The sequence below is a fragment of the Anabas testudineus genome, chromosome 2, assembly GCF_900324465.2.
Source record: "Anabas testudineus chromosome 2, fAnaTes1.2, whole genome shotgun sequence".
NCBI classification, from domain to species: domain Eukaryota; kingdom Metazoa; phylum Chordata; class Actinopteri; order Anabantiformes; family Anabantidae; genus Anabas; species Anabas testudineus.
This window is the reverse complement of record NC_046611.1, coordinates 23,842,595-23,863,459: the sequence shown is the minus strand read 5'-3', so window position 1 is coordinate 23,863,459 and position 20,865 is coordinate 23,842,595. Positions and strand designations below refer to the sequence as shown.

Sequence of the window (20,865 nt, the reverse complement as noted above, 5' to 3'; positions counted from 1 at the left end):
ATATCTAGCTGAACGATCGTTGTGTGTTCTAACATTGTAATTTGGATGCAGAGTAACAGAGGAAAACAACATTTGGCTGCATTTTATAGGCATTTGAAATCAGGTTTATTTATGCTTAATTTGTGCCTAGAAAAAGCACAATTTAAAAAATGAATTGAGAGAGAAAGCAATTCTTCCTCATGAAGCAACTGATTAAAGTTGGGATTGATTCCCAGTGTTCTGGCAATAGTTGACCAGAAACACATACACTTAGTGGCCATGGAAATATAAATTCCTGTACAGAATAATACAGTCTAGAGCTGAAGTACCCATCAATGGAAAATGTATCAATTCACAATTTTAAACATGTCTTCATTTTCCAAACAGTTTCAGCCTCTAAATGTTTCTGCTTTTCTCTTGGGCATACTCACTGTTTTCTACTGTAACATTTCATTGTCTAATATATAAAAAATATTTGGCCAATAAATTGGTAGTAGAAATAATTATTAGTTGCAGCCATAATGTGTGAGTAGTGCTGTAATAAATAAATGTAAATGTAATAAATCTGTGTAACTTTGTTGTTGACTAAGATGTTGATTGAATGTTATGTTTTGATGATGTAGTGTGGTTGGTCAAATTGCTTTAATTGTATGTTCATTTACTTCATTATTTGTTGAGATTGAAGTAAACTGATCTATTATGAACCGATCAAATTTGACCTAAATGTCTGTGCCCTCTGTAGACTCCAGATTAAAGTAAGTAAAATCTTCATTTCCTGTCACTCTGCAGATGGCTATGCCTTTTCTCAGGAGGAGCACGGTGTGGTGTCCCAGTCCCAGGTGGTGCGCTCCTATGACACCACCCGCCAACGACCCAGCCTCTAGCCCCATCCCTGACCAATGCTTCAGCTCACCGTAGCAACAGTTGTCAAGGTGACAGCAAAGACAGACTTATGTGACACTCTCACGCCGGGGTGACAGACCCCTGCTGTGGCCTTACTGGATATGACCTGAGCCCTCGCCAGGGGTGGGGGTCACGGTCAGGCGTGGAGGCCGTCGCTGCCACATGGAGGACTGACTTGAGAGAAGGGACCCGGCTGAAATAGCAGAATAAACATTTGTCAAACTCACACAAGCTGCACAGGCATGAGCATCATATCCATGCACATACGTGACAAGTCAAACTCCGAGACTGCTACTCATATCTGTATACCCCCCAGACTGGGTTTGCTTCATGAAACTGTATGTTATTGTGTGTATGTGTGTATGTGTGTGTGCACATTCGAGTGCGTCTGTACCTGCCTGTGCATGTACGTCTGCACGCATTGGCGCTCCTGTGTTTGTGTGCATGTGTGTGTCGGTCCGCGTGTGTGTTCGCTTCCTCTGTTTCCTCTCACCTCGCTGTCGTGAGGTGGATTTAGCTTGTCAATCATCACATGCTGATGTGGGAGGGGACATCAAAATAAACGCATACACTCATGCACAGACAGGCGCTAATGAATTCCTTATACAAGGAGGGGGGAAGCGCAGACCAAGGACCGCTGGATGCCTGCACCCCCAGCTTCAGGCCCACCTCCCATACCGCTGCATCACCAAGCTGCACTGCCAAACACCACGTAAATGCCACTGAGGCAGAACACTCACCCCAAACTGGACCTACCCCCTGCTGCAACCCCTCCACCCCACTGGGACCCCTTCTCGCATATCTCTCCCGCTTCACTTCCTATCCCTCCATCTCCCCGCCACTCTGCACCCTTGACATCTCTCCTTCTCTTATCTACATCTCATCAAACACCCACTTTGTTTTTCCTGTTTTTAACTGCTCCCGTGATTCCTGATGCTGCCTGTTAAGCATCGTCAGCTGACATAGAAGCTGCAAGCCTGTCATTAGGTTAGCTTCCACTTAAGTTCTGTTGGACTGTTTCTTTTTTTTTCTTTTTTATTGAAGTGTACATTAATGTGTATGTGCTTATTATTTTTTCATTAATGCCTGTTTTTGTACTCATAATGTGATAGAGGGAACATTTTACTTGAACTAGCACTAATAGACATCCAAACAGAAGGGATCTGATTGAGACACTCGCTGGGATTGTGTTTTTCTGGGTCTGCAATTTGTCTGAATGTAGAGTTCATTGTTTGTGTGCTCTGCATTGAGGACACTCAGGTTCAGGAATGCAAGACTTATGGGGTGGGAGACGGGGGTTGTCCATCCAAGATCTAATCATTAAATCTAATCAATCCATGGCCTGACTAAATGTCTCCATTTGTTGACTGTAAGTCTGTCTACTCTTGCAATTAGGTCGGGTTTACTGAGTCAAACTGTGGCTGCAGTGTAGTGAGAACAGTTTGTTTATAATGAACAAAAAAGGCTTGATGTGCATATAAGATACATATGGTTTTATATATTCAACAGAATGAAACCTCTCCCACGCTTCTTCTAACGCTCTGGAGAGTTGGTGTAGACAGACCATTAACCGATTAATACACCCTCCAAGCCTCTGGACACTGGAGATCGCTTTCCCACCCACCTTCCTGGTTGTGGCTCAGCCCAAACCGACTACAGCTGCACTAATATGGAGAATCCATTGGACCGCCACTGAGCAGGAACCAGAGAGCCATTTATGCTTTTCAACTCCTCCCCAGTGACTCCCCAGTGAACAGTCGGCTCCGCTTTCCACATTACTGTAGCTGAGTTTCTAGATGTCGCTGCCAAACGTACGCCTCCACTCCTTCTTAGTTTTAAACTGTCAGTTGTTGTGGTTTATTATTCCTTCTCTGTGTGTCAGGTGATGTGACAGGTATTCATTCTGTCCTCTGTGGGTGGCAGAGCTGTCTGTGAGTGTGTGTGTGTGTGTGTAATTAGTGTTTCTAATAGCTTAAGTATGTGTGTGTGTTTCAAGAGGATTAAGAATTTGAGATAGTTCTTTGCAAAGCCCATTTCACCACACAGGTTTGTTTTTTGTTAAGCAAGCATTGTCTGTGTATGTGTAAATGTCAGTCAGCCAGAGATGCAAAAGCAACACAAAGAATCCCCTTTAGGCTTTTAAAACACAAACTCTGCTTGTTTAATATTTATGACAGAAGAAAAACCTGGACACATCTCAGCAGGCTTCTTTCTAGTTTAAAAGTTCTTTATTTTTTTTTATAATACATATGAAAAATGTCACTTCTGCATCAAATCGCTGTGTTTCAGAGGGAGCAAACGCATTGGCCCGAATTTCATCCACCATTTTCCAGATACATTTATTTTGTCTTACACAAGCTGCCTAGTGTTTCTTACAGACATTCTTGGAGTACAGATGAGGTACACAGACACAGCGGTTTCAGAACTACTGTACAGGACATCTCAGGCTGCATGCTCAGTGGAGCACCACATTCCTCAAGTTGCATGTTATTGAGTTACCAGTAACCCAGCTACACAACAGTACACAGAATGGCCGAAAAATATGCTTCCTGTAACGGCCTTCTTTGTGCCTTTCTTAAGTGGAAAATGGTGACTAACAGCTGCCCTGGAGCTGCCCATGCCCTCTACTAAGGCACTGACCTGTGGGAGTGTTAAATACACACACACCTTCACATGCGCACACACACACACACACACACACACACACCTCTCACAGGAGAGAAGTGAAGAGGGCATTTGGCACAGTTTTCACTGTATAATTAACTTTGTAATCTTCAGAGGACTGCCTCTCACTCCTGTGTCACACGCTCGCATTTCTCAGGCACATTAACCGCCAGCCTTGCGTGAATTTGTTCATCTTTTGGGTCTGCGAGTGTTTCCGTTCAGGGCAGTTGGGGCAGAAGTTTTTGTGTTTTGTTTTTTTTTTCTTTCCTTTTTGGTGGCAGGAGGGTGGTTGCATAGTAGGGTGGAGCGTCACAGTCTGTGTCCTGTGTTCACTTCATTAGAGTTTAAATGGTCTACAGGGAGATTGCGACTGCTTTTCACATCACACCACCTGCATTTACCATTACACACTGTTCACTCATGGTTACTCATACGACCACATCCCTCAACACTTCACAATCTCTCCCAAACACACGCACATACAGTACAATTATATTTTCACATTCTGTCTTTCCTCGTTCATTCAACGCAAACAAATAAACATATAGAGTATTGTATAAACTGCTCACAACCATTTACAAGTGCAGATGTGCACATGGCATTCACACAGCATGTGGTCATAAGTTGTTGGGTTTTTTTTTTTTTTTTTTTGCTTGAATATCCACTTTTCCTTCAGTCCACTGCTATAAATCATCCAGTCATCACTCTCTTTTCTCTCATTCTCACATACACATACATGCAAAGACAAATGTGCATGTACAGTCTGCAGTGAGCTGTGCATTATCACCCATCTGGGCTGTGAAGCCCTCCAGTATGCAGTTTTGTCTTTGCATCAGTACAGAAAAATGTTTTTGCATCCATTGCACCCCATCATAGGTCGAGCTTAGCTCATTCCAACTTGCCAAGAGATCATATGACACACTAAATAGACACACACCACACACAATAGCAGGGCAAGCCTCGCTGCCAGCAACAACTTTATGAGTCCTTCGTGTGAGTTTGACTCCATGCCTTTTTTTTTTCCCCACTCTGGCAGCATCCCCAAGTCTCTGGCGCAGCCCTCACAGGTTAAAATTCACAAGATAGTCTTCACAACAGTGTGGTAGAGTGGTCTGCACCTTTGCCCCTCATCACACTGTGACTGGAGGGTATTTCTGGTCACTGGTAACACTGGACCCACCAGTGGGAGGAGGGCAAGGGGACTGGAGGGGTCTATATCCTCCCTGGGTGGGGTCAATGAAAGTTGGGGTCGGAGACACAGGGTGGGCATAGCCGATAAACTGCGGATGGAGGAATTGTCCCTGGTGCGGCATGATTTGGGTGGCTTGCTGGCAGTTGAGTACAGAGAAGTTGGTGGGCATGTTGACAAAGACACTGGCATCAGGTGTCAGGCAACAGGAGGCCTGAGCCCGTATCATAGGTGGTGGAGCTGGGCGAGGGGCAGCGGGCGGAGCAGAGGAGCTAGATGAGGTGGCCGTGCTGGACTGGCAGGATGATGAGCCTCTAGAGGTGCTGGCCATCATAGGGATGGTTTCCAAGAGGCGGCCACTACTTGCTGCACCCCCTGTGGCACCCCCTGATGATAGTTCCTGTTTGGGCCGAAGGCAGCGGCAGCAGCACACTGCAACCACAGAGCCCATCAGGATGAACGCTACAAACACTGAGCCCACAATCAGGAAGGGCACATAGATGGGCACTGCAGAGAGAGACAAAAAGACACATTCATATTAAATACTGACTAATATACCTGCTTCAGTAGCATAATATTTACTTCTAAGTTAAACATTAAACTTCAAAGAAATTCTGCCTAGTACACTCACATCTTGCTTCTGTGCACAACTAAAGCTCCAACATATGAGCTGAGATTGAGTTAGACAGTGAAACAAAAGACTGAGGCTTGAGTGTTTGAACTGGAGTAGAAGAATGAAAGGTAGACTAGGACTAGATCCCCAGGGACTCTCTGGCTCTCATTAGCAGTTATTAAGTTTGTTTTGATCTGTTTTAATCCTTTGCACCCTGCTGTGTCCCCAGTCTCTTCGACCCTGTAGACCTTTGTGTTTTCATGGGTGACATTCTTAAACCCGGCTGCCAGCAGCTATTTGTTTCCCATTTTCTTTTTTCCTTCAGCTGTTTATGGGCGAACCTTTTAAAATAAGTTACTCGAGTTGAACTTGTGTACTTGGCTTCGGCTTGAAGAAGGGTAGTTGACAGATTTAATGTAGCTGAATTAAAGGTTATTCAACCCTTTTAAATCAGAGCAGTGAGCCAGTTTCTTCTCACTGACCTTTTCTTTCTTTAAAACAGCAAATCAGACTCAGTGTACTTTTGTAACTCTCACAATGCCACAAATCAAAGTACCATTTGCTGGGTCCAATAGCAGAAACGTTATTAAACAGGTCAAATCTTGACATTTTTATATGTGAAGATCTCAGGTTCAGTCTGTAAATTTGGGAGCTCCAACAACTACGCAGAAACACCACAGAGAGACCCTTCCTTTAAAAGTTCACATTGTTTTCCTAAAAGCCAAACGGCACAGAAGGAGCGTTTTTAGCAGAAACAGGGTGACGGGCAACATTATGGGTTTTCCTCAATCTCTCCTTCCCATGCTCACTCACACAAACACCTCGCAAACACAATAACAGCCATGTTACTTTATAAGTGATTAGTTGTGTTTTATTGTTCCCACAGGGTGTACTTATTTTATGCTGTGAATGTGCCCATGTGTTATGAGGTGAAACTGTATGCCAAAGAGAGAGGTGGCAACTGTCTCCAGTTTCCTTTTGTCTCTGAGCTCTTTGAAATGCATCCATACAGCCTTGAGAAACTTTTCAAAATGCTCATCAAAAGTAGCACGGTATTAAGGGGATTACTGCATGAAACCTGCAAAGAGCTGGAGGACATGCGCTGGTTGATGCAGTAAGTCCAGGTGACAAAAGACACAGGCCAGTGGCACAAGAAACCCGGTGACATGAAACAAACTAGGACCTTGGCCCAGTTCCCTTTGAGAAGAAGCAGTGTCAACTTCGGAGGATAATGTACCTCAACTACACACCTTCCAGTAAACAGGTTTTAACAGCAACTCCACTATAGCAACACATCCGATCTACAAGAGCAGAAATGTCCCAGGCGGCCTTTCACTGCCTTCTTTTCCTGCACAAATATGGCCTCCACCTCAACATCTCTGCTTTCACTCCCTTTATTCTGCATGACTGATTAGTATTAGTAATCACAAGAATGTTCTTGTGTTGATTCACCCTTTTCACTGCCGATCTCCTTTCCAAAACTCTAGATAGTAAATCAGTGACAGAGTTTTAATAAAACAACATTCGCACATGCTTATTCTTACTTTAGTATTAAGCAAAAATAACAGTACAACAATAAAATAATTATTTCTTACAAGTTGCAGCCTCTGTTTAAACTGTTATATTAGTTTAAAGGGTCTCAAGATAAGTCTGCAAGGTTGTGAATTGGGTTAAAAAGATTAAACGAGTCTCAAGTCTGTGCTTTCTACTAACCCTAACCCTGAGATGCTCTGAATTTAAATGTAAACATCAACTTGTTGACATGCTCACAATGACAATACTGATATGCTAAAGCTAAGCAAGTGCAATATATGATGAGAATATCATTAGTTCTGAAACTAATGTATTAGACAACTAAAAACTTGAACTTCTAATGGCACTAAATGAAAACCTCACAGTGGTGGTAGTGTGAGTGAGGGGATCGCCACTGTCAGTAGGCGTCATCTTCCAGACATCATGTAAAAAAACATCATGGCAAGCCATCGTGGTAGATCGATCACCATGCTAGTTTTGGTATCCATGAAAAATAAAAGCAAATATTTTTACGTTGTATATGAAACTTGTTATTGGGACAAAAAGGAATAACTGATTAAATATGAATTAATGGTTTGTTTTTGTTTCATGAGCTTATAATGTGCTTTTATGTGTAAAATATGAATCAACGTTATGTACCACCTCAAAAATGTACTTGAGTAAATAGACTTTTAACTTTTTTTAACTTTCCACCACTGCACATGCAAATGCTAGTGATTTTCTAAGCTCAGACGTCACCGCCTGTGAACATGGTGTTTGAGACGTCCTATTGTTCCCTGTCACTCCTCCACACCTGTTGCAGCAGTTGAGCTGTGGCAGCAACAGCAGCCCCCTCTCCTAAGCCCTTGTTTTGGGCACAGTCTTTGTGGCTGTCTGGCTGGACTCTCCCTCATCTCCCTCAACTATCCCGCGGGAATTCTCCTGTTCCTTTATACCATATGTTGCTTCATGTTGAGCACATTAATAATTTCCTGCCTGTTATCCATCGCCACAACAGTATGTGTCTTTCCTGGATGATTAAATAGCTGAAAACATATGAAAGATGAACAAAATGTACAAACTGGACAGAGCGTTTCTTAGTGAGAAAAAAAGTTGCTTTTCTTTAAGTTATTTTGGCTTAAGTCCACTGAATGAAATGAATACACCTCTTCCTGTGGTGATATGGCATGATAGTCTTAGCAAATGACAGATTATAGCTAGAGGTCCAAAAAAAGGCCATAAATCCTCCAAAGAAACGTGAAATTAAGCCTGTGCCAACCTTTGTTTTCTCTGATATCTAACATTTGCACGATTTCTGCAGTGATTTTATGTATTCTTCATCTAAGTAATGATAAATGGGAGTCAGAGCTGAGAAAGAGGTTATGCCCTATGTCACCTAGGTCTTTGAAAAGTAAGGGATATGTGTGGTTTTGGAAGTGATGCCTTTCATAAATGCAGTTTTTAAGTACTTATTTGAGTGTGAATCCCTTGAAAGCTCACACACACCAGAGAGACTGCAGTGGGGGCTACAGGGGCAACTTGACGATGGGAAGGAGACTCCAGGAGCCCTGCAGGAAATGATACATAACGCGATTTGTGTGGGGTTTTTTTTATGAACAGGGCTGTCAGCACCTTTTGGTGAGCCACTGTCCAAGATCCGGTCAAGTCCAAACCTGATCCCCGTGGGGACAGCGTGATCTGAGCCTGCCCCTCTTGCACTGTTACAGTCCAGAGGAAACAGCTATTTATAAAGTGCAGAGGCACGCTACGGTTTGCCATTTGTGAGTGCTGTTAACTGGTTTTGGAGGAGTCTGCTGCTGTCTCCAGTGCAGCTGTCGGGACAAGCAGTGGATGAACATGTTAACATGAACACACTGTGAGACTGTTGGGTTTACGAGGGGAAACCAAAGCTTATAATAGATCTGCAAGTTACAATATCACTATACATTAGTTACCTCCAGAACATTTAACTATATTGATAACGAATCGACTTTTGGGTTTATCTGAGATGAACTGAAGCAACAGTTCATTTAGTTTTTGTACATAGTCTTTGACATAGTGTGCAGTCTTTCTTTGTTTAAGTTACCTACAATGAAATGAAATCAAGGGCTGTTAAACGACTGAGGCCACATAATCACTTAATCAACTCCAACAAATAATTATTATAATTATTATAAATATTTGTTGCAGTAGCAAAAAGTTGTAGACGATAAAAAACAATACCTGCACCAGTCTCCTTGTTCTCCTTGTTTTCTGTCCCCGGCTCCTGAGCCTGTCTGTCGTTCTCGCAGCTCCCCTGATCCAGCCGTGCGTCCGTGCTGGAGCAGCAGTAGCGCAGCTCGCACTTCCCGCAGCAGATGAGAGCGTCCTCTGCATCGATCTTCTCCGGGCATTGAAACCCTTCTTTCCAGACGCCCTGGGAGTCGAGCCAGCCGTGACAATACTCCCCACTGGCTTTCACGTCCACAATGGCCAGGAGCAGAGTCACAATCGCTGTGACAGACATCGGGAATCCTCCACCCCACATCCTCGGCCAGGTGACCCGCGGCCGCACACTGGCGCACTGACAGAGACAGAGGGCTTCACCACCCGCGTCCTACCTAATGTGAGGGGGGATACGGTCGATCGGTGCGACGAAGGGAGCTGAGGGGATGAAGTGGGGGAATTACAAACCACTTAGAAGCTGTCATTTGTTAGAGGAATCCCGTGCGTAATTCAGATCCAATGTCTCCAAAAGTAGCACGCTGTTATCCAGAAGTTGTTCAAAAAGTTAAATATTCTACTGAAGGTGAAATAGTCGCAGAAACGTTGTAGATCTATAGACTCCAGCTATAAATCACCACAGCTCTGGTAAATCCTACACTAAAGACTAATAGATCTCCTCTGGCGCTGCAGAGAGGCTGTTTAAGTCTCCTCCTCAATCTTCAAATGACTTTCCACGGGGCTGCAGTGAAACCAACACTTGTAGCCTGAACTAGGAGCGCACAGCTGTTGTTGCTCTTGATCCCCGTGCGTAAAGATAACTTTTCAAACTTTTGCGGCTCGGTCTGCATTATTGAGCATTAGACGTAACGAGGTGTGGGTGAGGTTAGACCGACTGATCTAAAAAGCTTAGAGTCTATGCCACTTCACCCCAGAGTGAGAGGGGCGTGTAAAAAGTCAGACGCAAACGCAAACACACACTTGTCCATAACACAATAAACTGTTTATTGATCAGTGTCAGGTTATGGTGAATAACATGCAACTTCCTGTTAAAGCCTTTAAAATAAAAGCCATACGGCACATTTCAACACGCATTATTTCGGATTGTTGGATAATTTTTGAAAAATATCAGAGTGAAGTATTTCCATGAAGAAACTGATAAACACAGCATTTGAAGTTGAGTAGTTTTGGTAAGTTAAACTCGTAATTTCTGCATTTGTTTGCTGGAATATAGTGCAATTATTTCTTACAGTCAGTTCAAGTTGTTATTCGCCAACTTTCTTTGTAAATAACTTTTATTTTGAAGGTGGGGGAATTTGTTTCCGGTCACAACATGTTTATTTTTCATGAGGTTTCTAACATTATTTAATATCAAGCATTTACTTGGATCTCAAAAGTTGAGTTTAAAATTCCATCTCCTCAGAATTTTATTCATAATATATAAGAATATAATATGATATTCATAAAACAAATATGTTTTTCTCCAGCTGCTGTCTGAGAGTTGTCGTTTGGCACTGCGGCGTGTACATAAATTGGAAATATGCATAACGACATTGCCATCTAGTGGAGACGCGAGGCGGCTGCTTCTTTGCAAACATCTGGCAACACCACTACAAGAAAATAATTCAAGTCCAATTAATGTTTTGGCTGCACGATGGGATGTTTCTAAGGGGTTTTATTTTTGATGGAAACAGAGGTTTTGATCTTTAAATTAAACTATAAATAGTCTCTAAGGGCATAAGTACTACAGCCCCAAGTTAAATAAGTATTTAGCATTTTACTCCCTCCTGGTTCTTGCTTTACTTATGTTACATCTTTCAATTATTAGGTTTCAACAGCATTTTGCAGATGAAATGAATTGATTTATTCTATATTTAGGCAAGGTTGCTACTTGTAGTCATTTTTATTACGGATTAATCTCACGGTTTGGTTTGAAACATAGTGAGAAATGACCAATCACAGTAACCCAGATCCCAAAGTGAAACATTCACAGTACTTATTTTATCCAGCGGAAGCACAAACTTCAAAGTGACTAAAACATTCAAAATAGTAAAATCAACAAATCATCACATTTAAAAAGCTGGAACCATGACAAGTTCAGCTTTTTTACATATTGCTTTAGGATTACCATCACAGTTTGCCATTTCATTCAGTCAAATGACTACCCAGACACAAATGTGCACAAAGATATAAAAATATCCACAATAACAAAGTGGCACGAAACAGTAATAATAAAAGTGGCTCGTCCCCCGTACTTCATTTCCCATCATGCTTCACCGTGAAGCGGTGTCCGTGGCAACAGCACAGGAAGTGGCGCGCAACTGTTGAAACTCTGTCTCTCAACAAACTGAAGATTTCGCTTTGTTCAGTTTTGTCATTCTCAAAACTAAAGTGGAAGAGTCAACAGCCTCCTGGAGCGCTGGTCATATAACAAACCGTGGATTTACATCGTAAAGCGTAAGTGCTAGTTAGTTAGTTAGTTAGTTAGTTAGTTAGCTAGCTAACGCTAGCTCTATCAGTTTTAGCTAACCCTTCTGAGCTACTGTTACACAAAGCTGAACATCAGCTCAGCATAACGTCAAACTAACAGCTGCCGTAGGTGATGCTTAAAGTTGATATTATAGGATTAAATGATTAAAATGTGTATCTAAAATTATTAGACAGACCGCTGACAGAGCTATGTTGAAAAATGTCGTGTTTCTACAGTGGCTCATGTCCCCTCTCAATATGTCTGTGAACAGATGTCGTTTGTGAGAGTGGGGCGTCCACAGCAACACAGCAAAGCAAAAAGGCCTGTTCGTCCCAAGAAGGCAGCTTCCAAGAGAGAGTGGGTGGTGAGTACATGCAGCTGCTCCACCTGCTGAAATGAAACCACACAAATACCCTTGTTCGTTTGTGGGATTCACTTTTAAGCCATAGATGCCAATCATACATTGTGAAATGCATCTTTTTGACGCTGCTAGTACTGTACTCTACTGTACTCTTTGGCTTCTAGACACACTATACTGTTTATGATAAAATAATAAAGCTTTTTGGTTGAGGATAACCACTGAGCATTAAAGTAATGCCTGCTATCTGTTGGTTGGTTTCAGAGCACTGTCAATGACCTGTCTGTGCACAAGCTGACGCCTGCAGAGCTGGTAAAGTATCTGACCCTGTGCTTTTTACAGCTCAGTTCCATTTTGTAACATGTAGCTGATACATACATATGTGTGTCAAGGTTTTTTGACAGGTCACATAAACTTGTCCGACTTTTCTCTTCTGCTTTAGAGTCATCGGCATGAAATCCACAAGTCCCACAACAAGGTAGTGGCTCAGTGGGAGCTGAGAGAGAAAGCTCTGAAACGTCGTCTCAGACATGAAGGAAGTCCAGCACCTCTGGACCAGGCCAGCCTCAGCATCATCAGAGAGGTGTGTGTGTTGTGTGTGTGTGAGAGAGAGAGAGACCACTTATGTATTACTTTTAGTTACTTCTATACTGACTTGATGTTGTTTGTTTAAGAAGGAGAACAGTTTAGTTTGTTAATCAGAAACAAAATATTAGATTTTAAAATGAAATCCAAACTTCTCCTTGAGTTTATGTTGATGACTGTGATGTGTTGAACTGCTGCAGGTTTTCTCTGACCAGCTGCTGCTGCAGGATGTGTTGGCTCGCTCTGACAGAGCCATGGCTGTGGTCAAGGACTTGTTTGGAGATGCTCCACGCAGACAGACTGGTACCAAGCTATTTGTTTTGTTATGTTTATACTTATGGAGATAAATCAATAAGATACAATCCGCATTAGTTTTTCCTGTTTGTACACTGTAATTCTTACAGCTGTTTGAAAAAGATACTTTCAAAAGTTAAGTGTTGATGCTATTTTCTCGACTTTTTTTTAATAACCCAAGATCCAAACACAGTCTTCTGTAGTTGCATGATTGATCTTACAAGTGTATTGGTATTTCCATAGGTCATCCCAGTGTGACCATGGCTCCGAACTGTGACTCTGACTCAGAACTGCCTGTTCTTCAGAGACCAGATCCTCCAACTCAGCTGTCTCTGCTCAGCCAGTCTATGATGGACCAACAGGTGTGTTTGTGTGTGTTTACATGGCTAACATTGGACCAGTGTGAATTTTTAACCTTTTGAGTGAGGACATTTTTACAAAGTGAGGACAGAGTAAGTTAGCATGAACCATGCAACAGTAGGGGCCACGGAATGCATTATATCATTGAGTGTCCTCACAATGACATACAAAATGTGTGTGTGTGTGTGTGTGTGTGTGTGTGTGTGTGTGTGTGTGTGTGTGTGTTAGTGAGATTGTCCTTTACTGTCACCACTAGATTTTTGTATCACTTCATAGTTTTATATGTTTTTAGATGACATTAACATGTAGCATGTGTAAAATCGTTCATTTCAGGCTCTTAATGAAGTTGAAGCATCAGAGGAAGACCACAGTGATAAGTATTCATATCCTTGTGGACGTTCAGAGGACCAAGTAGTTCGAAGGTACTGATGCCAACAAAATACTCTTAACTTGCACAATAGTACACACCAGCACCTCCACGGTTATGAAGTTGACTAGGTGGGCAGTATCTTAACAGTTGAAGGTTCTTTTGATTACTACAGGAGTTTCATATCCTACTGACATGTTGATATTATTTTAAATTCAGGGACATTGCACATTAGTCAATATTACTGTAAATATGCTAATGTTAACCAAGAGGCTAATTTTCAAAGTTGTCCATTGGCCACATGTAAAGCAGTGCTTTTCTTTGCAGGGCTAATGTACGAAAAATGAAGGCACAGTCTCAGGGTAGAGTGGTACAGCAATCGAAAATTCATCATTCAACCTATCACCAGGCAGACGGAGATAATGTTCCTGTCACCCCCTGCGCATCAGGCAGAGCCCCAGATCAAACAGGTAGAATGTGCATTTACACTGTGCATAAAATTAGGAGAGATTCACATTTATTTACTTTTTGCAGTCATTCCACAATGCTGCACACATAGTGCGCATAAAATATGTGAGAGTTGAGCACAAGTTTTCATTCCTCCTGGTTTCAGCTCTGAATGCCACAGTAGCTGTTCAGCGTGTTCGGTCCAGGCAGAGGCAGTCAGAAGAAGCAAACAAAGAACCTTCTGTCCTGATTTCTCAAGTCCTAAATCCTGATTTGCCTCTCAGTCAGTCAGGTAACATCAAGAAGAGACAAGTTTCTTCATAATGTGTCACACTGTATGAGAACATTATAATATGAACTGCTTAAATAAATAGAAGAAATCAGTAGCATGTGTTTTTAATCGATCTGTGAACAATTTACATATGTGTTTCACAGAAAAGACCCGTAGTCACACCAGCAGGACCAGGAAGTGTGTTTCTCAGGGTTCCGAGCTGGATGGATCCTCTGTTGCCTCTCTAAATGGGGACCAGTCTAGTCTGGGCATGCTGCAGAATATGTTGGGTCAGGTGGAGGCAGAGTTGGATACTCTGTGTCCTGACACAGCACCAGAGTCAGCTCAGAGTCCAAAACAGCAAAGAGCACAGGGTCTCACTGGATTCTCTGTCGCCTTGGTTTCCACACTCGGACGTTTAGTGCATCTCTTCAAAAAGGTGCAGCAATAGATTAATAAAGTCTTTATTAAATACTTTTATAGACATAGGATCACACATTTAACACATATGGACAAGGCAGGAAAGTAATGAGTGTGCTCAGAAGTCTTTTTCATTACCCCTCCTATTTCACTAGGGATCCTCAGTTTTTTTTCAGTGTTATATTAAAACAAGAACTATCTAATGATAGTTAGATAAAACCATTAGAAACCTGTTAAGAGGACCATAGTGGCAAGTTAGCATTTTTCTCATTTACAGTATTCACATATACAGTATTCATAAACAGCTTTTTTTCAAAGCAGGCTATATTATTTTAGATTTTTGAATATTTTTCCTTATATCCATGCAGTCATTACCTTTAAGTAATTTTATTTTAAGGTATTTTATTTCTGCCAGTTACTTAATTAAAGAATTGTAATTCAATTAAAACTTTTCCTTGTAACAATGTCAATTTGAGTCAATACTGTCCTCAATCATTAATGTCGTGATCAGTTATGTTGAGCTCCCTCTGTGTTAGAATGAAGAGGAAGTTCAGAAAGATGCTCAGGAAAGAAGAAGACTGGAGGAGGAACTGAGAGAGCAGCAAGGGTTGATTGATGCTCTCACTGCTGAGACCATGAGTCTGAGAGAAGAAACCGCCAGCCTGCAGGTGAGACAGAGCTTACCACGTGATCTGTTGCTGGTTTGTTACTCTCATTCAAACTGTACTGTTAAATGCTGTTTATTTCTGGCTGGTTCTGCTCAGGCAGCACTGCAGTGGCAGACAGCTGAGCTGGAGAAGAAGTTGGACACAATTGTGTTGTTGATGGGAGGACTTGGATTACTGGAGGCACATACTGACCCAGCCCAAGACTCTGGTATCAAAGCTGCAGGTCCGTACTCTGTCTTTTCATGGGTTTTGTAGTTATTGGGGAGTAATTTGTTTATACTGTGAATTATTGGTGTGCAGTGTGTCAGTCTGCACCTGAACGACTTCCTCAGCGAACACAAGATGCTGCCTCTCCTGCCGTCCTGCTCTCCCCACCTCGACAGAGAGACAACTGCCAAAACATTCCTAGTAACAGTCTCACTCTTTTCACTTATTATCTAATTTCATTTTTTTCTTATGTCATCTCAGTCTAATTTTGATTCCTCCTTCTTCCACAGTGGCTTATCCCGTACTATTGCACCAGCAGCCTTCTCCCGTTGATAACCACCACAAGGATCTTAAAGCTTACAGCTCAGCCTCTAGTCTCGCAAGCCCGCCTCTCACCAGCCTGCCTTCTACATCCTCGGACTCTCTGAGCTCACAGGTTTCTCCAGATGCCATGCTGGCAGAGATAGCTCAGCTGAGCCGACAGAATGAACTGATCAAGGCCCAGCTCAGCCAGTTTAAGGGCCTCGGGTCAGGGGTTGGAGGATCGCCTAACGGCAGCACCGAGCAGACAAGGCTGAGCCCCTGCAGTACTGGTAGAATTACACCTCATGATGCTGAGAGAAGGACGTTGGGGTCCTTCAGCACCGGCAGACAGAGTCAGAACATCCAGACTGCTGACAGGGACGGACTGGCTCATCAGGTGAGATTGATTCTCCCCAAATACAGTGGCAAGAAGAAGTAAGAACAAAGTCCTGGTGTTTCATTGATTGAACTCCAGATTTGTCACACCTCTAGTAACATCGGAAGCCTTATGTTTCACACATCTTCATCATCATTCTGTAAGTTTAATGATTTCAATATTAACAATATTTCTAAGCTGACAAAGCACAAGCAGTTATGATCATACATCAACAAGAGTTTTGATATTTGTGACTTTAGTGAAGACCGGATCACATTTCATGACCAATTTATGCAGAAAACCAGGAAATTGCAAACACCATGAACATGAAAAACTTTATTAATTATATTAAGTGTCATTTCTGAAGTATAAATAACTTTTCTGTATTTTGCTTTTACCCTTTTTGTAATTACTCTAACTTTTTCACGAGATATTTTGTAACTGAAGAAAACAAGAAAGATTAGGAGAGGGCAGGGAATAACATGCAAAAATCTCCATAATGGGTTTTTGAGATGATGATTCACATTCACACAGGAATTGTGTTTTCTTGCTCAGGAAACATCACCTTATGTCGTCAGTGTGAGCAGTGTGGAACAGCGCCTCCTTGAGCTCAATCGACAGAGTGCAGCAGCAAGGGGTCGACTGCTGGAGCTAATTGAACAACAGAAGCAAAGTGCTTCATCTAAAGTTTCTCCCTCTGTCTCCCCCATCCCTCATGGTGCCTTGAGCACACAAACAGCAGGTACTGCAGGTCAACCCTACACGCCCAATTGTGTTATTGACTGTCACTGTGAGAAATTAATGTATGATCTTCCTTAGCTGGAGGACAAAGTCCAGACATGTCATTGCTGCTCCCTGCACAGAAGCTTCTGTCACAGGCTGCTAGTGGTGAGCAACGGTCAGTATCTGCTGGATGAAAACATTTTCATGATGAGAAAATGGAAATAATCTGCGTTGCTGTGTTGTAAATGCTAATCATTTGATTATTAATTTATTTTGACAGAACTAAAATAATCATATAAATTCTATGTTAAATGATTTCTGGGTATTTTGTTATTTTGGACAGAAGGAGACTATACAAATAAATGTAAAATGAGCTAAATTATTGTAAAATAGTCAAACTATGGTGACTGTGGTTAAAACACCATTAGTATTTTCATGTTTCATCGTTCGTTTGTTCATCACTTAGAAGTCACGTTTGTAAATATGCAGACCTTATTTCTATGCTGCAGACCTGCTGGTTCTGAAGTGTCTTCTCTTAGTCTTGGAGGAGAAACCAGAAATGACAAAACACAGGTACAGACAAACACACACAAACGCAAAATGTACATTAGATGAATTATTGATGAATTATTATTAATTTGAATCTGAAACTTTAAAACCTTTTTCCACCACAGATGGAGATGCAGAGAGTACAACAAGGCTGGTTTTCTTTGTCTGCTCATGTGAGAGGACAAGAAAAGGACAAGTGAATAATTCCAAGGAACCTGAGGACATTTTTTTATTTAAACCTGTTTTTAGTATTTTATTAAAACCACTTTTTATAATCTATGTATTTTATCTACAAATAAATATGCAGAATTTGAATGAACATGTTTTCATTATACCTGGACTATTGAATTAAATTTGTAATTTGTAAAAATCAGACGTCATCTGAAGGCACTTTACAGTGTTTAAGGATTAAGACGTTATATAACTGGTGTTATATTACTGTATACAGAATTATATAGAAAACCCAACAACCCCACTTGAGCAGCTTTAGGCAACAGTGGAGAGGACAAATTTCTTCTTTAGAAGAAAACACTGGGCAGGTTGGTAGGACCTGTAGGGCAGAGGAGAACAGAGCGGAGGAAGTACAACTACAAGATAGAGAAGACAAAGTTAATGACATGCAATGGTGGCATTTGAATGAATAGAGGAGACGAGCTCAGTGTATCAGTAAAGGTCACGCAGCAGACCAACATATAGGAGCACAACTAAGATATGGTTCAGAGTCACCTGATCCATCTCTAACTTTAAGCTTTTTTAAAAAGGAGAGTTTTAAGTCTAGTCTTAAATGTAGACTCTGCCTCCTGAAGCTGAACTGGGAGCTGGTTCCACAGGAGATAGATACAACAGTTCAGTCTGGAAGTAACAAATGCATGGACTAGTTTTTCAGCATCACTTTGAAACAGGATGCTTCTAAGTAGAAAAAGGCAGTTCTAGATATTTCTTTAATGTATGATGTAAAGGAGATATCCTGGTCAAAGATAACATTACGTTAGATACTACATTCATAAAGAATCTAGATTTTTGTTTTTCACAGAGCCAGCACAGTAATCTTTCACAGATTTCTGGATTTCAGGTGTATCTACAGCAAAACACCAAACAGTCAGACCTGAATAAATACCAGGTTTCTGGTTTCATTAATTGGAAATTAATTTTCTCACGAAATGTCTGAGCCTCAGTTATTATGGGTTTATTTATTGACTCTCTAAGCTAACAAATAAAAAAGTTAGTATAATAGATTCATGTCCACAAAAGCTCTCTTTGACTATGTTTCAGGAGCATTTGTGTTTGCAAATATTTTTAATATCTTAATAAGTGGAAAATGTTATTTATGTGTGTCTTGTGTACACAGTGTACAAGGGGGTAGTTGCCACTCCAAGAAACACATTGATTGCGTGTGTGTGGATGCCCAGTCCCCAGATCCAGAGGCCCGGCGGTCATCAGTGCACACTGACCCCTAAACATGATTAACTTCAGCTTCATCAAATCCATATTGAGGTCCAGACTGTCTGTCTGTCCATGTGTCTTTTTGTTTCTGAGGCTGTGGTTTAGGTTAGTTATGGTCTGTTTCCACATCTCTGAAATGCATTTGATATGCTTTGGTTTCAGTTTTAGTGTATTCATGTTTTTAAAAGGAGATGGAAGTAAGAGTGAGTGAAGGAGGAGTAAAAGGACTTGATTCAACCTAGTTACTCCTCTCCACTGTGGCTTTAACATGTATGGTCTGTTGTATTTAATTACTGTATACATGGCAGATTTCTCTGATTTGGTTTTTCATTGTCTCTTTTAGTCTTTCTCCTAAACTCTAACTTAAAGAAAATCATGTAGACAATTTAGTTTAAAAGTAATTTACTGGATCAAATATACAGATGATACAACTACTGCAGTATACTCTATAAAAAGTGTAGGAGTCTGTAGTAGCATAAATAATTTCCATCTCTGTCTATTCTCTAGTGCTGATTATGACTCCCTTAATGTCCTTTAAAACGTTTGGATACATCCAGCTGTAGCTCTATTAACATGATGAAGTTCCATCTAGTCACATTTCCAGTTTGTTGCAGCCTGGTCACATGACAAACCGCAGGAGTCTGAGCATCCACAACAAATAGAGCAGACACGTGTGGAGCAGGTCCTGATAATCACAGTTTTTTACCATAGCTTCTGTTCTCTTCTCATTTGTAATTGTATCTTTATCTTTCTATTCAAGTCATATTCACAAGGATGTGTTTGTGCAAGCAGAAAAAACTGGTGCAGTGTGGAACAAAGTTGATCATTCAACAGGTTAAAACAGTGAGTGTATTACTCTGGGAGTCTTAATACTGCACCAGCTAAAATGTCACTGACTTTGAAGGCTCCATCTGAATTCACTTTTGATAGTTTTGAGTATGTCAGCCTAAACTGGAGTCGTCGTTTTTTCTTTCTTTTTAATTACAGTTGATAAAACACTGAGCTTGTGACCAGTGCTAAAGTGCTTTCTGCCAAACACTGCGGTGATGGAAGAGATGTTGAAATGTAACAACCTCAGTGAGCATTTTACCCTCACACATGGTGCAAGGATTTAGATTTAACACTCAGCATCTGCAGCCATCCTGACTAAAGCCGGTGCAGGATATTAAACGGTCGGTGTAGAGCTACACCCATTCAACACGACTTCTTATACTTTGTCCATTTATTGGTTGCTGGTCCTCTGTGCAGCTCCTGAATCAAAAAGTCATTAATAAGTGGTCGTAAGCTGACTTAGTTCTACTTCAGGTAGTGTTTGCTGTTGGTTTTAAGGCCTCAGGGGTGACACAGGAGAAGGAAGGCGAGCACTTGAGTTTCCCAGTCAGTAAGGAGAGCTGTGTGGGCGATGACAATGGCCAGCAGGGAAATCAAAAGGAGTAAATATTGCAGATAATAACAGGATGGAGGCATAAAGGGGCCGGGGACTGCAGCCGTAAATGCAGGGTCAGAGGTCACTATGGAGACACAGGGGGAAGCAGGCGGGGCTTATTGTGCCCAGCCCGGCTGAGTGAAGGACAGGGTGAATGGGGATTAACCCTACCCCAGTGCCTCTCAATGCCCCCCTCTCCACCACAGGGCCTGAAGAAGGTTCCCATGTGACCGCACCCCGACACCACAACCTTTACTGGGCCTCACAGCAGCATCAGTACACTTCTATCCCTGTTGATATGCACAGGTTCACACATGCATCATGCATTTTATAGTAAAGAACTGAATAGATATTAATTAGGAGGTTCTTTTAGTTTGTGTGCAGTCCAACTGGAGGTGCACACACACACAATGCCTTGGGGGTGTAGGGGAAGGGGTCGTTTTCTTTACTCATTTAAGTTTGCCCCCACTTCATCTTAGAGAAGGAGGCTGAGGTCACTCAGAAAAACACACACACTAAAGTTTGTGCACACACTC

The 20,865-nt window shown here is 41.7% G+C and overlaps 3 protein-coding genes across 9 annotated transcripts in view; 2 read left to right on the top strand and 1 right to left on the bottom strand.

The window, feature by feature from the left end:
- The window catches only part of atp8a2 (ATPase phospholipid transporting 8A2), a 44,822-nt gene extending 42,600 nt beyond the window's left edge, over nt 1–2,222 (top strand). For all 6 annotated transcript variants that reach the window (XM_026363253.1, XM_026363252.1, XM_026363251.1 and 3 more), the window contains one exon: nt 769–2,222. In XM_026363253.1, coding sequence (XP_026219038.1) covers nt 769–863 — 95 coding nt within the window. In that variant the 3' untranslated portion in view covers nt 864–2,222. The remainder of the gene's footprint in view (nt 1–768) is intronic.
- A 1,518-nt stretch (nt 2,223–3,740) lies between these two features.
- LOC113164816 (protein shisa-2) lies at nt 3,741–10,018 on the bottom strand. The gene is made up of 2 exons (XM_026364316.1): nt 9,084–10,018; nt 3,741–5,242 (listed from the first exon to the last, which is right to left on the bottom strand). The coding sequence occupies exons 1-2, from the start codon at nt 9,385–9,387 to the stop codon at nt 4,677–4,679; spliced, it is 870 nt and encodes a 289-aa protein (XP_026220101.1). The 5' UTR covers nt 9,388–10,018; the 3' UTR covers nt 3,741–4,676.
- Nucleotides 10,019–11,362: 1,344 nt separating this feature from the next.
- Nucleotides 11,363–17,812, top strand: spice1 (spindle and centriole associated protein 1). Of its 2 annotated transcripts, XM_026361175.1 has the most exons (18): nt 11,363–11,519; nt 11,804–11,896; nt 12,155–12,202; nt 12,333–12,473; nt 12,676–12,778; nt 13,013–13,131; nt 13,463–13,551; nt 13,824–13,966; nt 14,110–14,235; nt 14,379–14,653; nt 15,171–15,302; nt 15,399–15,525; nt 15,603–15,710; nt 15,800–16,209; nt 16,744–16,930; nt 17,008–17,086; nt 17,421–17,484; nt 17,586–17,812. In XM_026361175.1, the coding sequence occupies exons 2-18, from the start codon at nt 11,804–11,806 to the stop codon at nt 17,658–17,660; spliced, it is 2,319 nt and encodes a 772-aa protein (XP_026216960.1). In that variant the 5' UTR covers nt 11,363–11,519; the 3' UTR covers nt 17,661–17,812. The 2 variants fall into 2 exon arrangements, with proteins under 2 accessions (XP_026216960.1, XP_026216961.1); XM_026361176.1 differs by lacking the exons at nt 17,008–17,086; nt 17,421–17,484; nt 17,586–17,812 and adding an exon at nt 16,305–16,348 and having other exon boundaries at nt 16,744–16,816.
- Nucleotides 17,813–20,865: the final 3,053 nt, after the last annotated feature.